The sequence below is a fragment of the Sturnira hondurensis genome, unplaced genomic scaffold (assembly GCF_014824575.4).
Source record: "Sturnira hondurensis isolate 20B ecotype Veracruz unplaced genomic scaffold, ASM1482457v3 Scaffold0014430, whole genome shotgun sequence".
NCBI classification, from domain to species: domain Eukaryota; kingdom Metazoa; phylum Chordata; class Mammalia; order Chiroptera; family Phyllostomidae; genus Sturnira; species Sturnira hondurensis.
This window is the reverse complement of record NW_028087061.1, coordinates 2696428-2722285: the sequence shown is the minus strand read 5'-3', so window position 1 is coordinate 2722285 and position 25858 is coordinate 2696428. Positions and strand designations below refer to the sequence as shown.

At 47.3% G+C, this 25858-nt stretch overlaps 1 protein-coding gene and 1 pseudogene across 2 annotated transcripts; both read left to right on the top strand.

Moving 5' to 3' along the window:
• Positions 1–2876: 2876 nt before the first annotated feature.
• Positions 2877–5186, top strand: LOC118998987 (oligosaccharyltransferase complex subunit OSTC-like; annotated as a pseudogene).
• A 1349-nt stretch (positions 5187–6535) lies between these two features.
• LHFPL5 (LHFPL tetraspan subfamily member 5) lies at positions 6536–25611 on the top strand. Of its 2 annotated transcripts, XR_005069008.1 has the most exons (5): positions 6536–7401; positions 13342–13578; positions 19957–19983; positions 21602–21972; positions 25599–25611. XR_005069008.1 is itself a non-coding variant. In XM_037063320.1 (4 exons), the coding sequence occupies exons 1-3, from the start codon at positions 6990–6992 to the stop codon at positions 19965–19967; spliced, it is 660 nt and encodes a 219-aa protein (XP_036919215.1). In that variant the 5' UTR covers positions 6536–6989; the 3' UTR covers positions 19968–19983; positions 21602–24602. The 2 variants fall into 2 exon arrangements, 1 of the variants encoding a protein (XP_036919215.1); XM_037063320.1 differs by lacking the exon at positions 25599–25611 and having other exon boundaries at positions 21602–24602.
• The last annotated feature ends 247 nt before the right edge of the window (positions 25612–25858 follow it).

Here is a 25858-nt window from a genome sequence, read left to right as displayed (position 1 = left end):
CAAACACATCATCACACCCATCCTCTGTAAGCCCAGGATGCAGTGGCTGGTCCAGTGTCTCAGCAGTCACTGCCCCAGGGTTGTCCTTTCACTTAGGTCATGACCACATCTCAACATTCTGCAGCTTAGAGGTTAGATTGTAAAGTTAAACAAGAAAGAGAAGAGAGTTATAAAAATATATACATGATCAGCAAGATCATGTATATATTAGATACTGGAGTCCTTCCTGCAGACGCCACCTGGCTGCCGGTAGTATTTAGGACTGTCCCCTACCCCACGTTCCCGCACTCTCGTCCCGCATCTCTGCTGGCCAGGGTCCTTTATGCCAGGTGGTGACCCATACCTTCTACTCCTGAGCTATCTGGCCCCTTGATGGGCCTGCCCCTGTGTTGGGTGGCTGAAGTCTACATTAGTATGTTTCCCCCTTCCATTGATTTTCCCCCTGGCCATGGCAGGAGCAGGAGGCAGCCCAGGCATTTCCGAGTTCTGCACACGCTCCTTCTGCACCCTCTGTGTGTCAGCGGCCCCTCCTCTGGGGGTGGCGCCCCACCAACAACCAACATTAGTAATCCCCCTTTAAAGAAGTTAAAGTACAATCAACACAGTGAAATTCACCCTTTGTAGCTGCAGTTCTATGAGTTTTGACAAACTCGTACATCATGTAACCACCACCACAACCAATATACAGAACACTTCTGTCACCCCCCCAAATTCCCTAGTACCGCCCCTTTGTAACTGACCCCACTGCCAAATCCTGGTGGCTACCAATCTGTTTTATTTCCCTCTAGTTCTGCCTTTCCCATAATGTGCTATAGATGAAATCACACAATACAAACTTTTGGGGAGTCTGGCTTCTTTTTTTGTTTGTTTAAAATTAAAAATAATCCTCACCTAAAGACATGTTTATTGATTCTGGGGAGAGAGAGCAAGAGAGAAACACACACATCGATGTGAGTGAAATATCGATCCGTGGCCTCCTGCACACGCCCAGAGGGGGGATCAGACCCGCAGCTTAGTCATGCGCCCTGACTGGGGTCAACTGGCAAACTGTGGTGCACAGGACAGGCTCCAACAAACTTAGCCACTGGCCAGAGCTGACTTCTTTAATTTTTTAATATTTAATTTTTTTAATCCTTAATATTTTTCACTGATTTTAGAGAGAGAGAGAAAGGGAGAAACATTGATTGGTTGCTTCTTGTACGCGCCCTGACCGGCCATCATACGCACGGGACCAGGTCGAACCCACAACCCAGGCACGGGCCCTGACGGGAATCAAACCGCCACCTCTCAGTTACAGGACGACGCTCCACCCAGCGGGGGCCACCCAGCGGGGCCACACCAGCCAGGGCGGGCCTGGCTGCTTTTACTCAGCATAGTGCCATTGAGATCTGTACACGAGGTACAGATTTCAGAGGTTTGTTACTTTATGTTACTGAGTCTGCTGTACGGATGGAGCCACAGGGTGTCTATCCATTTCCCCTATGAAGGATATTTGGGTTATTTCTGAAAAGGTTGGGCAGTTATGAATAAAGATGCTACACATATTTGTGGCCAGGTTTTTGCATGAATAACGTTTTATTTCTCTGGGACAAACACACACGAGTGAGATGGCTGAGACTCACGGCAAATGTTTGCTTCCACTTCCAGATGTCCCACTGCTTTCCAAATCGGCCAACACAGCGCGTGCTCCCATCAGCGATGTAAAGCTTCCGGTGGCTCTGTGTCCTCACCAGTTTTTGGCATTGTCCAGTTTTTCGTTGTTGTTTTTTTTAACTTAGCCTTTCTAATAGGTGTGTAGTTCTATGTCTTTGCAGTTTGATTTGCATTGCCCTGCTGACTAATGATGCTGAGCATTTTCTCACGTGCTTAACTGCCATCCGTGTATCCTCCCTGGTGTGGTGTTTGTTCAAGTCTTCTGCCAGACAATTCTTAACTGGGTTGTTTGTTTTCTTATTGACTTTTGATGGTTGTAGAAGTCATACTAGGGGACTCAAAGCTTGTTGAGATTCTGGGGAGACAGTAGTGACCAGCTTGTTGGCCCTGGCGGAAGATCCATTCGTCTCCACCTGCCCCAAGACAGATGTCTTCATTGTGAATCCTGAGGGCAGTGCAGGTGGGGCTGGGGTGGGTGTGCTGAGGAAGGAGGCTGGACTCCGTGGAGCAGGTGGTCCTGCCCCTGATGTTAAAGCCTCTGTCGTGCCAGGCCTCTCAAGGAGGTTCTCAAAGGGCCCAAATACTTTCTGATTTTGCCCCCATTCCGAGAGCTCCATTCACACACCGTTTCCCTAAACTCTTACCTACTCCCTCTACTTACTCTGTCCGAAGTGGCGTTCATCTGCCTCAGGCTCTCTCTCCTTACACGAGAGGTGGTGTATTTCCTGAGGCTGCCACACATTAGCACAAATTGGTGGCTTGAATCAACAGAAATGTGTTCTCTTGCAATTCTGGAGCTGCACTCTCTGCAGAGGTCCTGGGGGCTATCACCCCTGCCTCCTTTAACTCCCACCAGTCACCAGCTTCCTTGGCTGTGGCCGCTCCGTTCCAGTGTCTGCCTCCATGGTCACGTCACCTTTTCTTCTTTGCCTGCTTTCTCCTCTGTGTATCTCTTAGAAGGACACTTGTCCTTGGTTAGGACCCAGCCAGATAATCTGGTAGGATCTCCTTATCTCAGAGTCTTTAGTTGTGTCTGCAGAGGACCCTTTTCCAAATGAGGCAAACTTTACAGGTTCTGTGGGATAGGATGTGGACCTTTGGGGGTGGGTAGTTAGAGCACTTGAAGTTCTACCGTCCTGCACATTTCCCTTCCCCGCCGTCCTCGGGGCCATCTGAGGGGGATGGAGTCATGCCACAGAGGTCCCCTGCTCACGAGTGCCAGCATGCCATCAGAACTCTCCAGAGCGGGCAGAGTAAGGGGCTTCCTCAGGGAGAGAAGAGGCCCCCCCGCGCCCCAGGACTCACACAGCAGCGTATTGCCCCCACATGAGAAGGAGGTTAGGATGCCCATCAGCAAAAACCAAAAACAACCAATGTGACAAGTGTCTGCTAGAAACAGGAGTCACCACTGCTGCCTCTTTCAATGAGTCACTCATAGTGACTAATTCCTACAGCTCCCTGGGGGACATAACCCTGTCTTTGACTTGTTATTTGGAGACTAAGAGGAGCACCAGGGGCTTTGGCTTAGCCCTCCCTGGTGAGGGGTCAGGGCGCCAGGTAAGGAATCCACCAGTTCCGAAGGAATCCACCAGGTGAGCCGGTCCAACTGTTCAGGAACATGGGATGGGTTGGAGGCCTTGCTGCTCATACTCTTATACTCCCTCAGTCTTATAATATTCTAATGGCCTTATGCCCTGCAGCACCCAGCCTTAACGGATTCTCTGAGCCACATCACATAGAGGTCTTGAAGTTCATTTAACTCCCTGAATCAATAATCTAGACATTAAAGCTTATCTTGCTTGACGTTAGTCAATGCCATTATGAGCAGCCACCCCATTCTGTGTTCGTGGTTTCTTCATTCCCCATAAGTCAGTCCATGGCCAAGTCCACACAGTGAACCTCAGAGGGTATGTGAACCCTGGTGTTTGCAGCAGCTTACAACTTGATAAGCTTTCTCCCCTCTGTGTACCACAGGCTGCTGTTTTCCCAATGCTGAACCTAAACGGGAATCTCAGAGCTTTTGGCCTGAAGTCTGGGCCTGAACCCCACTTTCTGGTGCCAATATTTGGATCAGGTATAATCCTTTGGTCAAAACCTCCTCTGGCTAATGACAGCAAAAGAGAAGGGAATGGAAGGATACTGGGTGGGTCGCAGAGCTGAAAAAGGAACAGGACGACCTATTTTAGGCCTGAAACTCCCAGTAACAGGAGATCGTGGATTGTTTCTTGAGGATGTTGCCATGACTTGGCTGTGCAACAACTTTTTTCCTTATGTTAATTCACCACTAGTTCGGATTCCCCAGCCCTGTTTGGGGTGTGTGTGCCCTGTGATTGGCTGCCCAAACCTCAGGAAGCAGGAGAGGCTACTATCAGAGGCCAGGGAGCAATGCTGAATGGGACAAACTGAGGGTGTCCACCAGCCCCTAAGAGCTTGGCTACAGCCTGAGGCCTTTTCTAAATGGGAAATAGCCCCTACTCTGGGGAAGCTCCCAGTCTGATGGTAGACATTGGCTATGCTCTTGATGAACTTCCAGTCTGATGGTGAAGACTTGTCACAAAACCAGAGATTTAAGAGAAAGAGGAAAGATAGGTAACGGCACAAATATGTTCAAAGCAGTGTTCTTTTTCCCCCCTCTTTAATCCTCACTTGAAGCATGCTTATTGATTTTAGAGGGAGAGGAAGGGAGGGAGAGTGAGAGGGAAAGAAACATTGATGTGAGAGAGAAACATTGATTGGTTGCCTCTAGCATACGCTCCAACCGGGGACCGAACACGCAACCCAGGCATGTGCCCTGACTGGGAAGAGAACCCACACTCCTTTGCTCTATAGGACAACCCTCCAACCAGCTGGACCACAGTGGGGAAGGGTGGGAGAAAGAGAGGGAGAAAAACATCCATGTGTGGTTGCCTCTCCTTGCCACTGAGGACCTGGCCTGAGACTCAGGCATGTGCCCTGACTGGGAATCAAACCGGCAACCGTTTGGTTCACAGGCTGGTCCTCAATCCACTGAGCCACACCAGCCAGGGCCAAAGTCTGTCTTTTAAAGATCATTTGTGGCTTGAGATGGAGAGCTGCCCTTGCCACTGCCAATGTGGAGACTTTGTACCGAGTGCCGCTCTTAGTGCTGGAATGCCCCAACCTGAAACTGACGAGGCCACCCTGGGTGAACATTCTTTCAGCCATGGCCGAATATGTTTGGTATCTTACTTCATCATCACCGGGGGAATAATTTATAATGTTATTGTCGAACCCTCCAATGTTGGCTCTGTGACTGGTGAACATGGGCGTAAGAGACCAGTAGCTTTCTTAGCCTACAGAATAATGGACAATATATTATGGAAGGACTTGCATCCAGCTTTCTGTTTAGAATGGCAGGTTTAGGTTACGTAGTCTTAGACCAATCCAATGTGCCACACATTCTAAAACTCAGTGGATTTCTTATTCTAGTCAGTGGATTCATCTGTGCCCTACTGAGTTTTCCCATGGCTAGAGTATTCATGAGAATGACACTGCCAGGCTCTCTGATGGGTTAGAGTGCCTTTTGCAAAGAAATCTGTGGATGTGGGGTTTGTTCCTGTTAATGCCGTTTTAAAGGCTGTACCAATCTTCTGGTATGAAATGTGGAAAAGGACAAAAGCAGCAGAAAAGAAGCATCTAGCAGACAACATGGGACACATGGTAAAGCTTGAACTAAAGTATCTCCTTGGTATCAGAGAGACAAGCTTATTACAGCGCTTTTCCCCTCTGACCTACACCCTGCACCAGCACACCAGTGGTGCTCAGTAGCATGTTCTCCTCAGCTTTTAATTTCTTAAAGAAAATGCACTCCATTTCTACAACTATAATATTGAATAGAGTGATTATTGTTTTACAATTCTCTTAACACTTTCTGGACATAACAAATCTGACTTTCAGAAATTAATGTAAAATCAGGAAGCAAGATCCCATAAGCTGAGAACTCGGCACAGCCGGTCAGCTGCACCCATGGTGCCTTGCCTTTAAACAAAGCGTGCAGCTGCATTGCTTCCGATGTGCGTGTAAGACTGTTTTCTGAACAATAAGGTATATGAAGGGAGCAGAAATAAATACTTTTTCTTATTAAAAAAAATCATCTTTTTTCTCATTTGCTCCTCACATTGGGGTTTTGAGTGATTTTTACTTTTTGTAACTTTCATGAATTTTCCTAGTTCTGTACACTAACCATCTACTTGCCTATAAAATCAGGAGAAAGATGTATGTTTTGAAAAAGAAGGGGAAGAAATACACAACAAAAACATAAACAAGAAGAGAAAGACATTGTATCAAGCAAAAAGCATATATTACGGTCTGAGAAATCTCAAAAAGAACATATATGTTGTAGTCACTTCTGTTACCAACCTACATTGCATATATATATATATATATATATATATATATATAATGTATTTATAAATAATACAGATTTAAACACCATGCATATTTACTTCCATGTAAATACCTCACTGTTTTTCCGGGCAGGGGCCGGGACCTTTTAATCTCTGTGGTTCTTGCTTAGGGAAGATACCCTCCAACATAGGATTTAGCACACAGGAGACTCTTACTGACTGTTTATTGAAAGATAGGAACTAGAAACCAGTGACCTGAAGATAAAATCAGAAGAGGCTTTGCTGGCCTCTGGGAGGATTAGAGGTTCTGAGAGAGTGACCAGGGAGCAGTCCAGGGCAGAGTGGGGGGAGGATGGGACGGGGACAACGCTCAGGAAGCGGCAGGAATTAGCGGGAGGGATGTGACAGCCTCAGTCCCACCCTCCCAACCCCTGTCTTCGCTCCGGAGACTGTAACGGGGCCTCGGCTCCCTCCGGCGGCGGGTGGGTCCCGCGGCGTCGGCCCCGCCCCGCGCCCCTTGGCCGCCGGGCCCGCCCCTCCTCCGTGGTTCTGGGGTGGGGGGTCGGGGGTGGGGTGCTGGCCGCGGTGCTGAAGCAGAGCAGGTCCCCGAGGGAGGGAGGCGGGGCCCACCCAAGGGGGCGGAGCTCTCCGGGGCCCGGAGCTGCAAATGGAGGCGAGGCGGCGCCGGCAGGCCCGAAACCCCCAGGGGCTTCAGAGGAGACAGGAGATCAGAGACCAGCCGGTTAAAGTGGACACAGGCACCTGGGCAAGCTTCTCTGAAGAAACCAAGATCGTCCTCCTGGTCCTAATTATTTATTCTCTTTCCTCTACTTTGGAGGGACCCTCATCTTGTGCCCTGACCTCAGCCTCCTCTCCAAACCCGGCTGAGGAGTGACCCGCTTCTGGGCCCCCATCCTCACAGACACCGACTTCCAGCCCGAAGGCCCCAGCCCAGGCGCCCGCGCCCTCACCATGGTGAAGTTGCTGCCTGCCCAGGAGGCCGCCAAGATCTACCACACCAACTATGTGCGGAACGCCAGGGCGGTCGGCGTGATGTGGGGCACGCTCACCATCTGCTTCTCCGTGCTGGTCATGGCCCTGTTCATCCAGCCCTACTGGATCGGGGACAGCGTCAACACACCCCAGGCAGGCTACTTTGGCCTTTTCTCCTACTGTGTGGGCAACGTGCTCTCCTCTGAGCTCATCTGCAAGGGTGGCCCTCTGGACTTCTCCACCATCCCCTCTAGAGCCTTCAAGACTGCCATGTTCTTTGTGGCCTTGGGCATGTTCCTCATCATTGGCTCCATCATCTGCTTCAGCCTGTTCTTCGTCTGCAACACCGCCACAGTCTACAAGATCTGCGCGTGGATGCAGCTGGCTGCCGGTGAGCGGGGTAGTGGGCGGGCAGGTGGGGGCCCACCCCAGGCCACAAGTGCAGCTGCCCCATCCCACCCTCTGTGGAAGCTCTGGGTCTCCTACTCAGCTGTCCTCCTTTAGCCCGGCTCCACTCAGTGTTCTGCTGAAGCTTCTGAGGAGTAGAGACTCTTAGAACGGCTGGGATGGAAAGGACCTTAGAGACCAAGTTGTTGAACTGTCTTATCTTGCAGTTGAGGAACTGAGGACCAGAGAGGGCAAGTGACTTTCCCAGGAGCACTCAGCTAATTGGTAGAAGAAATCAGATGTCCTGACTCCTAGGTTATTACACCAGAGGCCATTGTCACTCTGGGAGGAAGAAAAAAGAAAGCTTCCATTGTCAGCTATGTGGGAATGCAACCCAACCACGTGGCAAAACAGCGATGCCGGTCAGGCACGTTCTAGATGTCCACATCACCCACTTCTGTGCATTTGCTCTTTCCCCTTTAAGGATCCCCAGAGTCCTGCCCTCACCTCCTCCCTCCCACCCCAGACTGCTCTCAAGGAAGACTGTAAGGTCAGTCACTGATTTAGGATGTTCTACTGCATGTGACCTCTCCCACAGAAACTTGCATTTAAGTCTCCTCTTTCACTGTGGAATGAAAGTCTTTGTTCCTTAATTATAGGGTTCCATACTGGAGGCTGTGGGGGGAGACATTTTGTGATGTGATGCAGAGGTACTGTCTAGGGGGAGGTGGCTCCTCGTGGTACTCAGAGGAAAGACCTCTGCAGCCCCCTTTTCCTGCTCCTGGCCCAGGCAGGCCTCAGTGGGCCAGCTGGTCCTCTCTCTGGAGCCCAGGAAGAGATTGGCCTAAGAGCTGGTCGTGCAGCCCTTGCTCCCTTCCCACCCCAAGGACTGTGCACAGCCTGTCAGTGCTGGGGAGATGTCCAAGGCGGTGCCGGGGACTGCAGACAACCTGCTTTGCTGCGATTGACTAGAATGAAAAGCAGTGTTATCCTGAACAGGCAGACTGAAACATGGATCAGAATCCCAGACAATTAACATGTAATCTCCAGACCCACGTCTGAGTTGGAGGGGACCCCAGAGAGCTACAGTCCCCTGCACCCCAACTATAAAAAAGAAATTTGGGGCTGAGAGAGATGGTAAGACTTGGCCAAACTATAGCAGATCAGCTGGCAACCAAGCACCTAGGAGAACAGAGGCCGAGTCGCACACTTATGTAGTATGATGATTTACAGAGTACCTTCGCACATGTCATCGGACATGTCAGCAGCCTCATCATGGTGCAGTGAAGTGGGTGTTTCTTCCATTTTACACATAAGGCTCTTGGAGCTAATTTGTCTTTGAGCACACAGGTAGTGAGGGACAGAACCTCTGCTTTTGAATCTTGTACCCAGGCCTTTCACCAGCCTTCAGAGCTGCCGGCATCCCCACAACTCTCTCTTCTGCAGTCTCTCTATACGGTGAGGGAAAGGCTGGGGTGGGGATGAAACAAGCCTCAGCGGGCAGTGGGAGGAAGAAGGGGAATGAAGACTTAGCAGTTTTGTGATGAAGTGGGGTAGAACCAACCCTGGCATGCTGCCAGCTGGCCCTGCACATCAGAGCTGTGGGATGCAGGAACACAACCGTCCCTCTCCTTCTCTGCACTGCCCCTCCCCCAACCTCTCACAACAGGTTTCATTTGCCAAACAGGCAGTGCTGGGAGGGCCTGGGTGGGGAGGGGTCACCTGGCCATCTGAGCCAGACTCTGGGTCATGGAACTGGAGACACTGTTAGCAGGGGTGGCCAGGGACCATCGCATGAAACATTTACCTTGCTGGAGAGCGAATCTGGTATCATGTTCCCCTGCTCCGGGCTGGGGAAGGGAAGATGAGACACGGGAGGGAGCAGGAAGTGGTGTGTCCCACAGCCGGCAGCTGGGAGATGCATCTATCTGAAGAGGCCTTAATCAGTTAGCCTGATCTTGCTAGAAGCCTGGAAACAAGAAAGGGAGCAAGAGAAGAGAAAGAGGACTGATGACAGGACCCGTGTGGGGTGTGCCTTAACAATATCCAGTGAGCTCCTGGATGCCAGGGGCAGGTCAAGAGTGGTTCCAGCTCCTAGAAACACTCGCAGGGCGAGTTGCTTGTCTCTTGGAGTCTTGGTGACCTCATCTGTATAATGTAGCAACAGCATCTCCTTTCACAGGGTTCTTGCGGGTTGGGATGATGTAATGCACGCAAAACACTTCGCACAGTGCCTGACACATGGCAGGTGCTCAGGAAATGTAAACATCACAAAAACCAACTTTATCAGTCAGGATGGCTGTAGTGATGCCACAGTACCAAACAACTCTCAAATCTTAGTGGCTTAAAATAAAGGTTTATGTCCCCCTTATGGTACACACTCCCTGAGGACCAGCTGGGGGCTCTGCCCTCACTGTTCTCTACTGAAGCTCAGGCTCACAGAGCGTCATCTGTCACTGCAGAGGGACAGGGAGCTCTAGAAGTTCTCCCCCTCCTGTTAAATGCTCTGGCCTAGAAATGCACACATTGTATTGGCCAGAGGAAGTCAGATGGCCTTGCCTAACTTCAAGGGAGTGAGGAGGTCAAGGAAGTAGAATTCTCCTGTGCACCTGGAATAGTGTGAACGGCTGTGATGACATCCGCATCCACCCAGGTTGTGTCCATCTGACTTCGACGCCGATAACAACAGCACCAGCTGACGGTAGTTGGTCACTGACCATGCACCAGATACCGTAGTAAACTTTCCATAATCACACTGAATCCTTACAACCCTGCTTTGAGTCAGGTATTATTATCCCTATTTTAACAGATGAGCATATGAAAGTCAGAAAGGGTAGGTAAACTTGCCTAATACCTTATACTCTACTTGGGGCCCCAAGACACTACACATGGGGCTGACCCCGCAGTGCCTAGGACCAGAGGTGAAAGGCTAGGTGCTTACAGAGGGCTGTGGTGCCCATAGTGACAACTTGTTTCCAAGTCTGAGGCCCTGGGCTCTTTCCCAGAGGCCCCATAGGGAGACAGTGTGGAAGGGGAAGGGGCCAAGGGGAGAAGCTCTGGGGAGAAAAGTACAGAAGGGCGGCTCCTGTCCACATCCACCCATGCACGAGCGTGTGTGTGTGTGTGTGTGTGTGTGTGTCCTTCCTCCACCCCCCTGCCACCCCAGTTAGTCCAGGGGCTGTGCGGGGCACCAAAGGCTGGTCTCATACCGAGAGGGGAAGCCCACAGGTTTTACCTAAGCATCTTCCTGAAACACGTCTTAGCTTGTCACTCAGTCTGAAGTGTCACCACTGAACACGTTCAGCTCTTTGGAGAGACGCCAGGGTCTGGGAGTAGAGGGAGCTAACTCTGAAGTCAATAAAGGAGCCCTGAATTCCAGTCTCGGCTCTGCTGTAGCTGGATGACTGGGCTTCTCTGGCTTCTCTGGGCTTCACTTGGTTTCTCTGAGACCTCAGTTTCTAGTCTGTAAAATGGGACATTCACATGTGGCCTACTTCACAGGACTGTTGTCAGGGTCAAGAGCAAAATGCTACATGAAGTGCTTTGTGATCTATGAGAGAACAATATAAATGATCTACTCCTATAAAAAACGATCAAAGGAGGGTTGATAGACTTAGGGGAGAAGGTGGGACCCTGATCTTTATACTTCCCTGTGCATTTGCTCTGCTGACCTTCCTCACAGGAGCCAGGGGAGCCCCCATTAGGTGACTCTGGGTCCTGCGAGGTGCTTCTCCAAGGGGCTCCTGGGTAGGCACAGCCTTGAGACGAAAAACCCTCCTGCCTGTGAAATCAGGGCCCAGGGGTGAGGAAAGAAGGCGCCCCGGTCACTGTGCTCAGGGTCACTACAGTCACACTCCAGGATTATGTCACCTGTCTGTGGGGCAAAGGTGGGGTGGTGGTTTGGTGATGAGGCATGGGAGGAGTCGGGGAGGGGATGGACTTTGTGGCTGTGAATACCGAGTCAGTGAAAGCACAGAGCGGCACAATAGGAGTAACACTCACAAGTGCTGGGTGTGTGCCAGGCACTGGTCTGAGCACTTTTCCAATATTAATTCATCTGACTCTCACTTCATTCTAAACAGATGGGTACTGTCATTATCCCTATTTTACAAATGAGGAAACAGGTAAAAAAAAAACTGTATGTGGCTTGCTCCGAGTCACACAGGTAGTTAGCAAAGAGCAGGGCTTGCCGTGAGGCTTCCTGGCTGTTCCTGCCGAGACGGTCACCGGGAGCCGTGCGTTTGAAACCGCAGCTCCTGCCCTGGCCGGCGTGGCTCAGTTGGCTGGAGCATCATCCTGTAAACCGAAGGGTCGTGGTTTCGATTCCTGGTTGGGGCCCATGCCTGGGTTGTGGGTTCAGTCCCTAGCCAGGGCGCATGTGAGAGGCAAACCATTGGTGTTTCTCCCCCTCCCTTCCCCTCTCTCTAAAATCAATGGGCATGTCCTTGGTGAGGATAAAAAAAAAAGTGGTTCCTGATCCCACCCCTGATTCGGGAATCAGCATTTTAAACACACATTCCAAGGGATTCTTTTTTTTTTTTTAGATTTTATTTATTTATCTTTTTTAGAGGGGAAGGAGAGAGGGAGAGAAACATCAATGTATGGTTGCCTTCCGTGCATCCCCTGCTGGGAACTGGCCTGCAACCCAGGCATGTGCCCTGACTGGGAATCAAACCGCGATCCTCTGGTTCGCAGGCCCGCGCTCAATCCACTGAGCTATACCAGCCAGGGCTCCAGGGGATTCTTAGATTACGGAAAGCATGGGCAGCTGTACTGTGCCGTCCTGGCTAAGGATGAGGAGACCCAGTGGCTTGAATGGAAGGTTCCTGAAGGAACAGTCAGAGACAGGGCTGGAATATGTCCTGTGGTCCCTGGATCTAGGGCACCTGGGCTGCAGAGCACATCGTTATTCTAGGTGCCGTCACAAGGAAAATACTGGTTTGGCTAAAAAGGTCATTTGGTTTTCTCCATTCAATGGCTCTAGTGGCACTTCGTCGTCTTTAACTGTATTTGAAACAATTTCTCAGATTGTTTTGTGACAGCTGTCATATCAGCATGAACTTAAAAAAACATCAAAATTGGCGAACTTTTATGTAGCCATTTTAATATTGATCCTGGAAGAAAACATACAACATTTTCAGCATATTATGCTTTATTATTTCAAGAAAGGTAAAAACACAACTGAAACAAAAAAAAGATTTGTACAGTGTCTGGAGAAGGTGCTGTGACTGACTGAATATGTCAAAAGTGGTTTGCAAGGTTTTGTGCTGGAGATTTCTCTCTGGACGATGCTCCACAGTCAAGTAGACCAGTTGAAGCTGACAGCGATCAAATTGTTGAGACATCAATTGAGAACAATCAAAATCATACCATGTGGGAGATAGCCAACATACTCAAAATATCCAAATCAATAAAGGTATTGGTAAAAACAAAAAATGTGTCTTTAATTTTACGGGGAAAAAAAACAACCCCATCTGGACTTTCTGACCAACCCAATACTTATAATTAAACTATGGCCTGAAGGTTTCTCATTCACACTTATTTCAGAGATGTTGAAATACGAAAAAAAGTACATACATCTTAGGAGTGATGGGTTCTCTGGGCCAGGACCAGATTTTGGGGGACTTCAGAGCAAGGGTAGGTGGCGCCTCCTCTAGTCCGAAGTGAGGAGCGGGGCTGAGGGCCAGGTCGGACCGCGTCCCCGTGGCAGAACCCGCCCGGCCTGGCTCTCTGTTCTGCCCCTCTGCCCGCTGGCTCCCTGGGAAGCTGCTTTAGCTCTTGGAGCCTCTGTTTTCTTCTCCTACAAGGATGGTGGGAGCTGCCCCTTGTGCCTCTCATGGCTGTTAGCACAAGGAGAAGGGAGGTGACAAGATGGCAGCAATGTGAGGCAGGAGGTGGCAGACCGAGCACACCTGGACCTACACATCTGTCTCCACTCCCTCAGCCACAGGCCTGATGATTGGCTGCCTTGTCTACCCGGATGGCTGGGACTCGAGCGAGGTGCGGGGCATGTGTGGAGAGCAGACGGGCAAGTACACGCTGGGCCACTGCACCATCCGCTGGGCCTTCATGCTGGCCATCCTGAGCATCGGAGACGCCCTCATCCTCTCCTTCCTGGCCTTCGTGCTGGGCTACCGGCAGGACAAGCTGCTCCCTGACGACTACACCGCGGATGGACAAGGTAATCGCCCTCCCCCCGGGGAGGTGGGGCTTCCTCTGAGCCAGTCATGGGGCTTTGCCTCTGGCCAAGAGGTTGGGACACCAAGTCCAACGGACACAGCTCTTGTCTCAAAAGCCGAAGTCCATTGGAGGGTTGCAATGTGGCAGGTGCTGTGGGTCAGAGGCTGCTCCAGGTATTCTCCTGCCCCCTGCGTGCTCGGGGCGTATGGGCAGAGTCCTGATCCACCTGGGGAGCCTGGTGTGGCCTCCCCTAGAAAGCCGCCGAGAGGCTGGCTCTTGAAGTAACCCTGGGGGTTTGCTAAGTGGATGACAGGTGAGCAGAAGGGATGACTTGTTGGGGAAGGAGAAAGGCAGGTTAGGGTACAGAAGGGACAGGTCTTGGATTGCACTCCCTGGGGTGAGGGTAGCCTTGGGGTTCTCCATGTGCCCATCCTGTTTCAGTTTCGTCTCTTCCAAATCCTACCCCTCAAGCATAAAAGTCCATTGCAGCTGACCCTGGACGCACTGGCGGACCCTTCGGGAAGCCTCCTCTGACGGTTTCCCAATGGCCTCCCTTCCTCCAGGGCTCCTGTCTCTCATAGGCTCCTCCTCTATCAGAGGTGCTAACCTTTCAGTGTACACACTTTATCACCTTGTCATAGGGCGGGGCCTGTCTTGCACCCTGTGAACCCTGAAATGTAGGCGGCCTCTTGAGGGGCCTGTCACACCCCAGAGACCTCTCCAGTCTCCACCTCCCATAGTTGTCTTCATATCACCCCTAAACCTGAACAAGAAGACACAGCTAAACTCCCTTGTCCCCTGTGACCCAAGGCTTCCCAGGGAAGCACCTGAAGCCTCAAGGGGGACCACCTACAGGTTCACAGAAGGTGGGAGCAAGGAGGAGCACGGAACTCGGGTCTTCTCCGGCTCAGCCCAGGGCCTACTTCTCCACAGGGAAGTAACTGGAAACGTCTCACCCTTCTCTGGAAGTGGAAGAAGAGAGATTCACAAACCTAAGTTATGTGGTTAAAGATGGAAACCAAATTGCCAGGATGAGCTGGGCCAAGGCCGGCGGAGGAGAGAGATACAGTTCCATTGTAGCAGATTCCTAAGGGTCCTGGGGACGCTTCAGGCCTGGGTCCCTGGCTGACCCCATAAAGGGAAGGGAAACTGAGCTAGTATTCACGGAGCTCCTCTGTGTGCAGGAGTGATGTAAGCTTTGTTTTTAGAGGACGTTTTTATTCAACTCTCACAGCAACCCTGTGAGGAAAGGATGGAGTTGGGGACCCCAGCAACCTGCACGGCTTTCTGTGTCAAGCGGGCTCTCCCAGGAGCTCCGCAGGGGCCTGCCTGGCTTTGGCCTCGAGGGACACGTGTGCGGAGCATTTTTATATTACTCAGTTGTATTCTTACTCTCAGAGGGGATTCTTTTAGCTAGAAAGAAATTTTATTCATATTTTTCTTTTTTTCGGGTTATTTATTTACTTTTAAAATATATTTTATTGGTTATACCATTACAGTTGTTCTATTCCCCCCCTTCACTCCCCTCCACCCTGCACACCCCCTCTCCCACCACCCCCCCTTTAGTTTATGACCACGTGTCTCAAGTTCTTTAGATTCTATATTTCCCCTACTATTCTTGCCCTCCCCCTATCTATTTTCTACCTGCCATCCATGCTATTTGTTTTCTGTACCTTCTTCCCCTTCTTCTCCTCCCACTCTTCTGTTGCTAACCCTCTATGTGTTCTTCATTTCTATGGTTCTGCTCCTGATCTAGCTGTCCTCTTAGTTTGCTTTTGTTTTAGGTGTGGTTGTTAATAACTGAGTTTGCTGTCCTTTCACTGTTCATAGTTTTTATCTTCTTTTTCTTAGATAAGTCCCTTTAACATTTCATAGAATAAGGGCTTGGTGATGATGAACTCCTTAAATTTGATCTTATCTGAGAAGCACTTTATCTGCCCTTCCATTCTAAATGAAAGCATTGCTGGATAGAGCAATCTTGGCTGTAGGTCTTTGGATTTCATGACTTGGAATACTTCTTTCCATCCCCTTCTTGCCTGTAAGGTTTCTTTTGAGAAGTCAGCTGACAGTCTGATGGGAACTCCTTTGTAGGTGACCCTTATCCCTTGATGCTTCTAGGATTCTCTCCTTCATTTTGGTCTTGGCTAATGTAATTATGATGTGCCTTGGTGTGTTCCTTCTTGGGTCCAACTTCTTTGGGACTCTCTGAGCTTCCTGGACTTCCTGGAAGTCTATTTCCTTTGCCAGATTGGGGAAGTTCTCCTTTATTTTTTGTTCAAATAAGTTTTCCACTTGTGGCTGTTTCTTTTCCCCTTCTGGTACCCCTATAATTCGGATGTTGGAACGTTTAAAGATGTCCTGGAGGTTCCTAAGGCTCTCCTCATTTTTTTGAATTCTTGTTACTTCACATTTTTCTGTTTGGTCATTTTTTTCTTCCTTCTGGTCCACTCCCTTTGTTTGAGTCCCAGTTTCCTTTCCATCACTATTGGTTTCCTGTGCATTTCCCTTCATTTCAGTTAGCTTAGCCTTTATATGTTCCTCTAATTTGTGACTAAAATTGACCAGTTCTATGAACATCCTGATCACCAGTGTTTTGAACTGTGCATCTGAGAGGTTTGCTATTTCTTTGTCACTTAAGAGTTATTGGCTCTGGGGCTTTGAGTTCTTCTTGAGCCATATTTTGGTCTGTTAGCACCTGTTACGTATGAGGAGTGGAGCCCTAGGTGTTCACCAGGGCGGGGCAACTCAGTCACTGGGTTGTGAGGCTGTATGTGGGGGCGGGGTCCAAGAGGGGCAATGGCGGTCCCCTCTGCTGCTTCCTGCTGCTGGGGCCTGCGTGGTCTGTCTCACTGCTCACTGCTCACTCCTTTGCTGGTTTATCTGCATGTGAATGTGTGACCGCGGTCAGCCTGCTGCTTTGCACCCTCACTGGGTCGGCCCGATGCTACCCCGGCTGCCTGGGTGCCTGGGGTCTGGGGATCTCCTGCCCGACCCTACTCCGCTGCTGGCTCCGCCCCTCTTACTGGTCCTGGTTGAATGGTTCGTTGTTGTCAGACTTCCGTATAATTCAATTTTCTGTTCTTTGGCCGTGTCTTTGTTCTCCAAACCTTTGTTGTATTCAAACTTGGTTTTGGGAGAAGGCACAGTGTTTCCACCTACACCTCCATCTTGGCAGAAGTCCCCATATTAATTCCTTTTTAAAGTGCTTTCTTATGAAGATATGGGTTTGTTCCTTTGACACTTTCTTCACTAACCAAAATGTCAATTCACCTTCCTTTCCTTCCCTTCCCTCTCCCTCTGTATCCCATGCATGTTGTCTTCGATCTCTTCAGATTTCCTCCTCTCTATGCTTTAGTCCCCTCACTATTATGCAGGATTCAACTTATTCTTTTTATTACCTGTTAGAAAACACTCACGTAACCTTCCTGAACACATCTAACTGCTCAGTGAAGTAGTTATTGCTTCTGTCAAAGCGCAAAGTTGGGTCAGGAGAGCAGAGCTGTATTTTATTAAAGGCTTAAATAAATGAAAACATTCATGTTCATGGATCAGAAGACTTCATATTGTTAAGATGGCAATATTCCCCAAACTGATCTACAGATTATGTGCAACCGCTATCAAAATCCCAGCTGGCTTTTTGCAGAAATTGGCAAGGTGATCCTAAAATTCATATGGAAATACAAGAACTCCAGAATAGCCAAAACCGTACTGAAGAAGAAAAAGTTAGAAGGTGGACGCGTCTTGATTTCACAACTTACTTCCAAGCTACTGTAATCAAGATGGCGTGGTACCTGCAAAAGAATAGACACACAGACCAATGGAATGCATATTGAGAGTCCATAGCGTGGATAAATGATAATGGAATAATATAAATTAATTAATTAATAGTCCAGAAATAAACTCAACATCTCGGGCTGATTTTCAACAAAATGCCAACACCTGTAAATGGAGGAAATGACAGTCATCAATAAATGGTGTGAGAATACCAGATATCTACATGCAAAAAAAATTAAGTTGGACTACCTACCTTACATCATATATAAAACTCAAAATAGATCAAAGATCTAAATGTAGGACATAAAGTTATAAAACTCTTAGAGGGAAACATAAGTGTCAATCTTCATGACCTTGGATTAGGCAATGGTTTCTAAGATATAAGAACTAGTACACGAGCAACCAAAAGAAAAATAGATAAATTGGATTTCGTCAAAACTGAAAACTTTTGTGCTTCAAAGGACACTATCAAGAAAGTGATAGCATAATCAATAAAATATATTTTAAAAAGAAAGTGAAAAGACAGCTTACATATTGGGAGAAAATATTTGCAAATCATAGGTAAAATTCTAGTATTCAGAACATATTAAGAACTCTTGCAACTCAAAAATAAAAGTACAAATTACATAATTTTTTAAATGGGCAAAGGATTTGAACAGGCATTTCTTCAAAGAAGATAAACAAATGTCCAAAAGTGCATGGAGATACTCCACATCATTCACTAGTCATTAGGAAAATGTAATTCAAAACCACGAGGAGATGGCACTTCGTACCCACTAGGAAGCCATAATAAAAAAGATAAGGAAGTTTGAGCTATTTTTTTTATCACCAGGTCCTTATTATGTGAAACGTTAAAGGGACTTATGCATGAAAAAGAAGATAAAAAACATTAACAGTGAAAGGACAGCAGACTCACAGTTATTAACAACCACACCTAAAACAAAAGCAAACTAAGCGAACAACTAGAACGGGAACAGAACCACAGAAATGGAGATCACATGGGGGGTTAACAACAGGGGAGTGGGAGGAGGAGAAGGGGAGAGAAGGTACAGAGAATAAGTAGCATAGACGGTAGGTAGAAAATAAACGGGGAGGGCAGGAATAGTATGGAAAATGTAGAAGCTAAAGAACTTATGACCCATGGACATGAACTAAAGAGGGGGAATGGTGGGGGAGGGGTGTGCAGGGTAGAGGGGAATGAAGGGGGGGGAAATGGGACAAATATAATAGCATAATCAATAAAATATATATTTTAAATGATAAGGAAGTGTTAGTGAGCATTTGAGAACTTGGAACCCTCATACACTGGTGGTAAAAATGCAAAATTTTGCAGTTGCTGTGGCAAATGGAACAGCCGTCCTCAAACGGCTAACCATAGAGTTACCATGTAACCCAGGAGCTCCACTCCTAGGTATATATGCCAGGAAATTGAAAATGCATGTTCAGAGGGGGTGGGCTGGGATGGGAGTAAAAGCCGGAAAACCGTACTTGAACAATAATTAAATAAAAAATATATTTATTAAAAAAAAGAAAATGCATGTTCACATAAAACTTGTGGGTGAATGTCCACAGTAGCACAATAGTCAAAAAGTGGAAACAACCCCGATGTGCATCGAATGATTAATGGATAAAGAATATGTGTAAATCGCCCTGGCTGGTGTAGCTCAGTGGATTGGGCATGGGCCTGTGAAGCAAAGGGTCGCCGGTTCGATTCCCAGTCAGGGCACATGCCTGGGTTGCAGGCCAGGTCCCCAGTGGGGGACACATGAGAGGCAACCACACATTGATGTTTCTCTTCCTCTCTTTCTCCTTCCTGTCCCCTCTCTCTATAAATAAATATTTAAAAAAGAATATGTGTAAATCCATACAATGGAATATTATTCAGCCATAAAAAAGAATGAAGTACTGAAAATTGCTACAATGTGGATGCATCTTGAAAAAATTACAGTAAGTGAAAGAAGTCAGACACAAAAGACCATATATTGCATGATCCTATTCATAAAAAAATGTTCAGAACAGGCAAATCCATAGAGACACAAAGTAGTAGTTGCCTGGGGCTAGGAGGAAGGGGAAATTGGGATTGCTCACGGGCACAGAGCTCCTTGTACAAAAACGTTCTGGAATTAGGTAGCAGTGATGCTGGCACAACCTATTGAATATCCTTAAAACAACCAAGTGGAGTAAAATTTATGTTAGTGAATTATATCTCAAGAAAAATAAAAAATTGTGCCAAGGATTAGAGAATGCATACTAATGATGCCTGCATATTATAAGGGATTAATCAATATTAGTTCTCTCCTCCTCTGTCTTTCTAGTATCTCCACTTCTTACATCGCCCATCTGCCCAGCCAATAACAGCTCCTGTGCTCAGTTGCCCACCGACAGTTTCCGGCCCTGGGGGTGCAGTGGTGAGGGAAGAAGTCTAAACTGGACCTTAGGTTCTGATAATGGAGACAATCTAGCTACATGGAATTAGAAGCTGATAAACGTTATGAACAAAGAGTGCAAGCTTTCTTGAGAATGAATAAGGGGAATTGTTGGGGAATTCTCCTGAAAGCAAGGCTTGGTTGCAGACAAGCACTGTTCCTTCTCTTTTTCATTGCAGAGGAAGTCTGAGGCAGCTGGAGGGTCGGTGAGTAATTCCACTGGGGGGGTGGTCTGCGCGCCCTGGGATGGACTGTGGCTTCTGCTTCCTTACTGAATAGCCAGGCGGAATGACTCATGAGACTGAGCTCTAGGGGCCTCGAGGTGGCCCAGGGATGACCCAGGGCACAGGAGGAGCTAGCTGGCATCTGAGCCCTTCACTGAGGGGCTGATCGGAACGCTTTAGTTTTACTTGTGTCCTGAGAAGTGGAAAAAGAATGGGGAAAGAAGAAAGAATTTAAAACGGACAGGTGGCGTCATAAACTCATCTTTCTGTGGGGTTTGGCAAAAAAGAACAACTTTTAGAACTCATTACTGTCATTTGGACCCTGATTTTCTGAAAGAATTTGAAGTGATTTGTAAGACATAGATGAGAAAAAACTAATAAAATAGAAAAAAAGTCATAAGAGGAAAACAAGTATCTTAGAAAGCGAGGCTAATAGAATTACTGCATTGAGTTATTAAATTCAGCTCTATACTTCCTGATAGCTAAGGCAAAGAGAAAAACACGATTTAAGCAGTTTTAATGTATGGTTGAAAAGGAAGCACAACATATTAATATCCTTATTGTCTTTTAAGTTTTCAAAATGTGATTTAACAAGAAAAGTAAGGAATGCATTTTAAAAAAAGAAAGAAAAGCTCAGGACAGCCCTGGCGGGCATGGCTCTGTCGGGTGTTGTACTGTAAAGCAAAAGGTCACCAGTTCAATTCCGGTTCAGGGCACATGCCTGCGTTGCAGCCTGGTCCCAGCTGGGGGCGTGCGGGAGGCAACCGATCAATGTTTCTCTCTCTCTTTTTCTCCCTGCCTTCCCCTCTCTATATAAATAAATAAAATCTTAAAAACAAACAAAAAAAGAAAAGGAAAGCCCAGGACAGTATCAGCTCCTTAATCGCTGTCACTGAGTAAGGACCTACGTGCTGCAGCCTAGGCACTCTGTGTGGGTAGGGAGGAGTGTCTCACTAGAAACTATTTTGAATTTCACAAATTATCTATCTGTGACCACATAGATATACTTTTCTTGAATAATTATAAATCAGTATTGCAGCAGCCACGCCCCCTCCCCCCGCAAAGATGTTTCTCAGACTTTAATGAGAAAACCCAAAAAGCTGGGGATCTTGACGAAGTGTAGGCTCTGCCTGGGCGGGACGGGCCCCGACACTGCATTCCGGCAGTGATGGGTGGTAGAATCGGGGTCCCACTTTGAGTAGCAAACTATTAGAATATAGATATTTTCCCGATGTTCATTATGGAAGTTTTTAAAAGCTGCCAACTCCACAGCACTGGTGTGCCATTTAATTGTTAAACCAGACCTTGGTTATTAGCCATTTTGGATTTCTGCCATAGGTAACTTTCTGATAGATTCTGGGGTGGAATTACTGAGTTCCCCCTTTTTTGCTCTACATTTTATTTACATCATAATGGACATGAATTTTTTTTCTTGAGGGACATTGAATACTCTCTTATACGCTAGTGAGGATGATTGCACGCCTGGGTGGAAATGAATCAGCATGTGAGTATCCATAGGGAAGCTCTTCATTTTTATTAGCTTTAAAAGTATTCAATTTTATCATCTTACACTCTTTTGTTGTTTCCAAAAATATCACAGGTCATCTATTGCCCTGTCACTGGAAAATGAGGGAATAGTATTCTCCAGAGATGAACCTACTTCCTGCCCAGCATCCCTGTCCCTGGCTGCTAGAGCAAGTCCTGAAGCCCTCGCCGCAAGACTGGACCCGGCGCTCCCCGGAGACGGGCCGCCTACTGTCTACAGAGAACTCTCAGGTGAAGCCGAAGTGCCGCGCCCCCCACCAACGATATGCAGACACAGGTCCCTCTCCCCCAACTGGGGACCCAAGTTCTCTTCCTATCCCTTCATATCTGCAAATCACTCTTCCCTCTTGAGGCCTCCTCTGTGAAAGGAGAAGGTGGAATGAGTCCGAGCTAGGGCCCTCCAGGTCTGAGACTCCCACAGCCCAAGTCACCAAAGACACCAGAGACTGCCCGCGGCCCTGCAGGGCGTCTGAACAAGAGGCAGCTAAGCAAGATGGATCATTTCAGGTTGAGGTTAGAGGTTCCTTTGTTTCTCCTTTCTCACATTTCATTTTCTTATTGATGCTCAGAGGTGGGTAAGGTAGAGAGAAGTCACCAGAACCTGAATCCATTGGGAAGTTAATAAAGACTGGGAAAACATAAGAGTCTAAAAACTTGAGACTGAAATGACTTTTTTCCCTTTGGAACCCCAAATCACACCTCTGTGTAGTGCCCACACTGACCCAATCAGAACTTGCTACCAGACTCAGAAATCTGTTACATATGTTCAAATAATTTGTTATAGTAATTGAAAATATTTCTTGTAAAACACTTTGGATTTGGCATACTAAATGGTGAGTCTTTGCCAGCACCCAGAGGGGAACTCATTTTGGATAATACCGCGTTGTAGCAAACGCCGAGATGACTCCTTCTTCAGGCTGTTCCCTCCCTGGGGGGCGGTGGGTAGGAACAGGGATTTGTTGACTGTCTGCAGTGAATCGTCCTGAGGAACAGGTGCTTCCTGGTCTTCAGTCATTTACTCAGGAGAGAAAAAATGTGGGTGCTGTTCTCTCACAGTTGCGAGGGGGGAAATGCTGAATGAAAAATGGATCTTGTAGTTTCACCCAGCAGCAGTCAGGGACACGGCACACAGTAGGTGTCTCACTCAGGGGCCGTGGGGGATGACGTTTTAACCAATGCCCCCTGACTATATGCCCAGTTTGAGCGGCGTTTCTGCTCCTGTTCAGATGGGTGAGGAATGAGAGCCTTCCAGCACTGGCCTGGTTGCCAACGGGAATGTTTAGCATGAGGTGTAATAATCATATTCATATCTTCTTTTTTCAAAGTGGCTCAGTGAGTTTATTGCATTTTTCCATTACCATTTGTTACCCTTATACTCACCCTTCTCCGCCCCACAGTCGCCACACTTGTCCATGTCCATTGTCCATGACAATAGATACATGTCCACGTATCTATTCACATTTTCCTGTGCTGGTAAGATTATTTCAGAGCCAGGCGCCTACTTTATGCAAGCTTGATGAACAGCCGAATTTCACAAATCCTGTAGCTTAGTGAGTTTCTAGCTATATTTGTTCATTTATTTCTTTTGCTTTTTATAGAAGGCAAGAAATAAAAACATTTCTAAAAGCCTCTCTACTGTCAAAATATTTCTCACTCAAGCGGCAGCTATGGTGATTCACAGAAGCTTCTGGGGGCTTCAGTGCACCTGCCAGCAGCTTGCATTGCTCTTACCGGGAACAGCGAGCTGCTTCAGTGCTGGGGAAGGAACAACATGCAAACGAATCACCACCCAGCGTCTCCCCTTTCGCTTTATGTTCAAGGAAACTTTTAATTCAACCTGTCCAATAACAGTAATGATTTTTGTTGATACTCTCAGCTCTCTAAAGTGGCTTTACCCTTAAATAAGTTCTTAAAGGGCGCCTCACATCTCATCTTTGAAAGTACATAGGAACTCAGTAAAACCAGCACAAGTCACCTTCCTCCCTCCCTCACTGCTGGTTTGCCTGATACCCAAGTCTCATCAATGACCAAGCCTGAGCAGACATGGCCCAGAGAGGAAGGACTGGTCATTTACACCTGAAATGTGAACTGGAAGGATATCCCAAATGCTTTCATTACCTTACATCCCTGAACTGTTGCTGTATAACAAATTATCCAGAACACAGTAGCTTTAAAAACATTTCTGTTTCTGTGGGTTAGGATCCAGCAAGTCTCAGCCAAGTGTCCCTACCTCAATTTCTCACAGGGCTGCAATTAAGGCGTTGCATGTGCTCCCAAGCCCAGTGGTTGTCTGCATGGTGTTTCTCACAGCTTGTACTGGGGGCCTCTCCACAGTGGTACTCACACAGCACCTTGCTGCCCCAGAGCCAGGGCTCCAAGGTGAACCAACAGGGTGCAGGCAGAAGCCACAGCCCTTGTGTGTGTTCCAATCTCAGAAGTGACATCCTGTCATGTTTACCTTCCTGTTAGGTCAAAGCCCACATTCAAGGCAAGGGAATTACAAGTGTTCTTACACAAGTATGTGAATAACAACAGGTGGGGATCACTGGAGTTCTGTGAAAAGGCTTTTCGAATAACTTATTGTGTCAAAATTAACTCCTCTAATTTTCTACTGGAATGGGCACTTACCATAATGCTTTATTGGAACAAATGTTAGATCCTCATAACTTGACATGCTGCTGATGGATGTTTATTTTACAGTAAAGTAAAGTACATGCTGCTGAAGATGAAAGAAGGGCCCTAACCCTCAAAACTCCCTCTACTTTTGTTATTGAACCTCAAGCAGACTTCAGTAGGGCCCACCGATTCCCCAGTGACTGTGCCTTCCTCTGTATTGAACAAATCCAAAGCCACCAGTGCAGTATCTTAGGGGCATCACTTTTAATAACACAGCTCCAACCGCAGGCTGCCGATGCACCTTCTGTAACACAGTCCACTTCTGCCAATTGGAGAACAAAGCTTGTTACTGTATTAAAATGGGCAAAAGTCAGACCTGAATTATGGGTGAGAGAAGATTGTGATCAAGTGAACTTGGGAGGATATAGAGTCAAACTGACCACCTCCCTTTACAAGGAATGCTGTGGTGGGTTAAGAGAACTAGGCACTAATGTAAACTTGCTTAATTAAAACTTGTAAAAGACTTAACATTTCAAGTTTTCTGGCTTTTACACTGGGATATTTCTGAGTTCACGAGTGGGTGTGGATTATTATTTGTGCAAAGACTTTAAGGAAAATGCCTATTGCACATTTAGTTTTAATCACACATATATATTTTTTAATCACAACTCTTAAAACCAAGATGCCAGTAGCGACAAAAATTCGTCCTCGGTAGGGCTGAAGGTCCATGTTATCTTTATATAATTTTGAAGACTAAAGAGCTTTGTTACCCATGCCTGGGTAACTCCAAAGGCACCAAGTTGGTAGGGAAAATACAAAGCTTCTTTGGTGTTAAAAGACCTGATTTTGGGAGCAAATGAAAGTTATTAACAAATCATTTTCTGTGCTACATTAGTAAGAGCAAATCATTTGCCTTGTAAGGTCAAAATGGAACTCTACAGGTTTCAAAAATAAAAGAATGGCCCTGGCTGGTATGGCCTCGTTCACTGGAACATCATTCTATTCTGAAAGGTTGAGGGTTCAATTCCCCAGTAGGTCAAGGAGCGTCCGAGAGGGCAACCTGTCATTGTTTTCCTCTCTCTGTGAGAGCAATAAAATAATGTCCTGGAGTGAGGATTAAAAAGGAGGAAAAAAAAAAGAATGGGCAGTAATAAAATCTTTTTGTTGCCTGGCCATTTCCAGAGTGACTGAATGGTTTCCCTGTGGACACGCAGGGCAGATGAGAAGGTAAAAGGGGCTGTAACTCCAGCCCAGGTCGCNCCTGGAGTGAGGATTAAAAAGGAGGAAAAAAAAAGAATGGGCAGTAATAAAATCTTTTTGTTGCCTGGCCATTTCCAGAGTGAATGAATGGTTTCCCTGTGGACACGCAGGGCAGATGAGAAGGTAAAAGGGGCTGTAACTCCAGCCCAGGTCGCTGGTTCTTGAGGGACAGTGAGTTCTCCTAGGACAGCAGTTAAGTTTCCCCAAACCCTCTAAATCATGTGTCCATATATTTACACAAAGCTAGATTGGTCAGTGTGGATATACTGGTTTGATAAATCCTGATTTAGTATTTTTAGGTTGTTTTTAAAACAGCTTCCATTATGGTCAACACTATAATATGAACACACTCTCTCAAGTATGGCACAATGAAAACAAAAGAACTAGAACAGTTTATGTAGTTCACAGATGGCAAAGGACTTTTTGTAACACTAAA

Bases quoted from the DNA above. Each gene is read 5' to 3' on its own strand.
- LHFPL5 (XM_037063320.1), top strand. From the start codon at position 6,990: ATGGTGAAGTTGCTGCCTGCCCAGGAGGCCGCCAAGATCTACCACACC. The intron at 7,402-13,341 runs GTGAGCGGGGTA...CCACTCCCTCAG, and splicing joins GTGGATGCAGCTGGCTGCCG to CCACAGGCCTGATGATTGGC.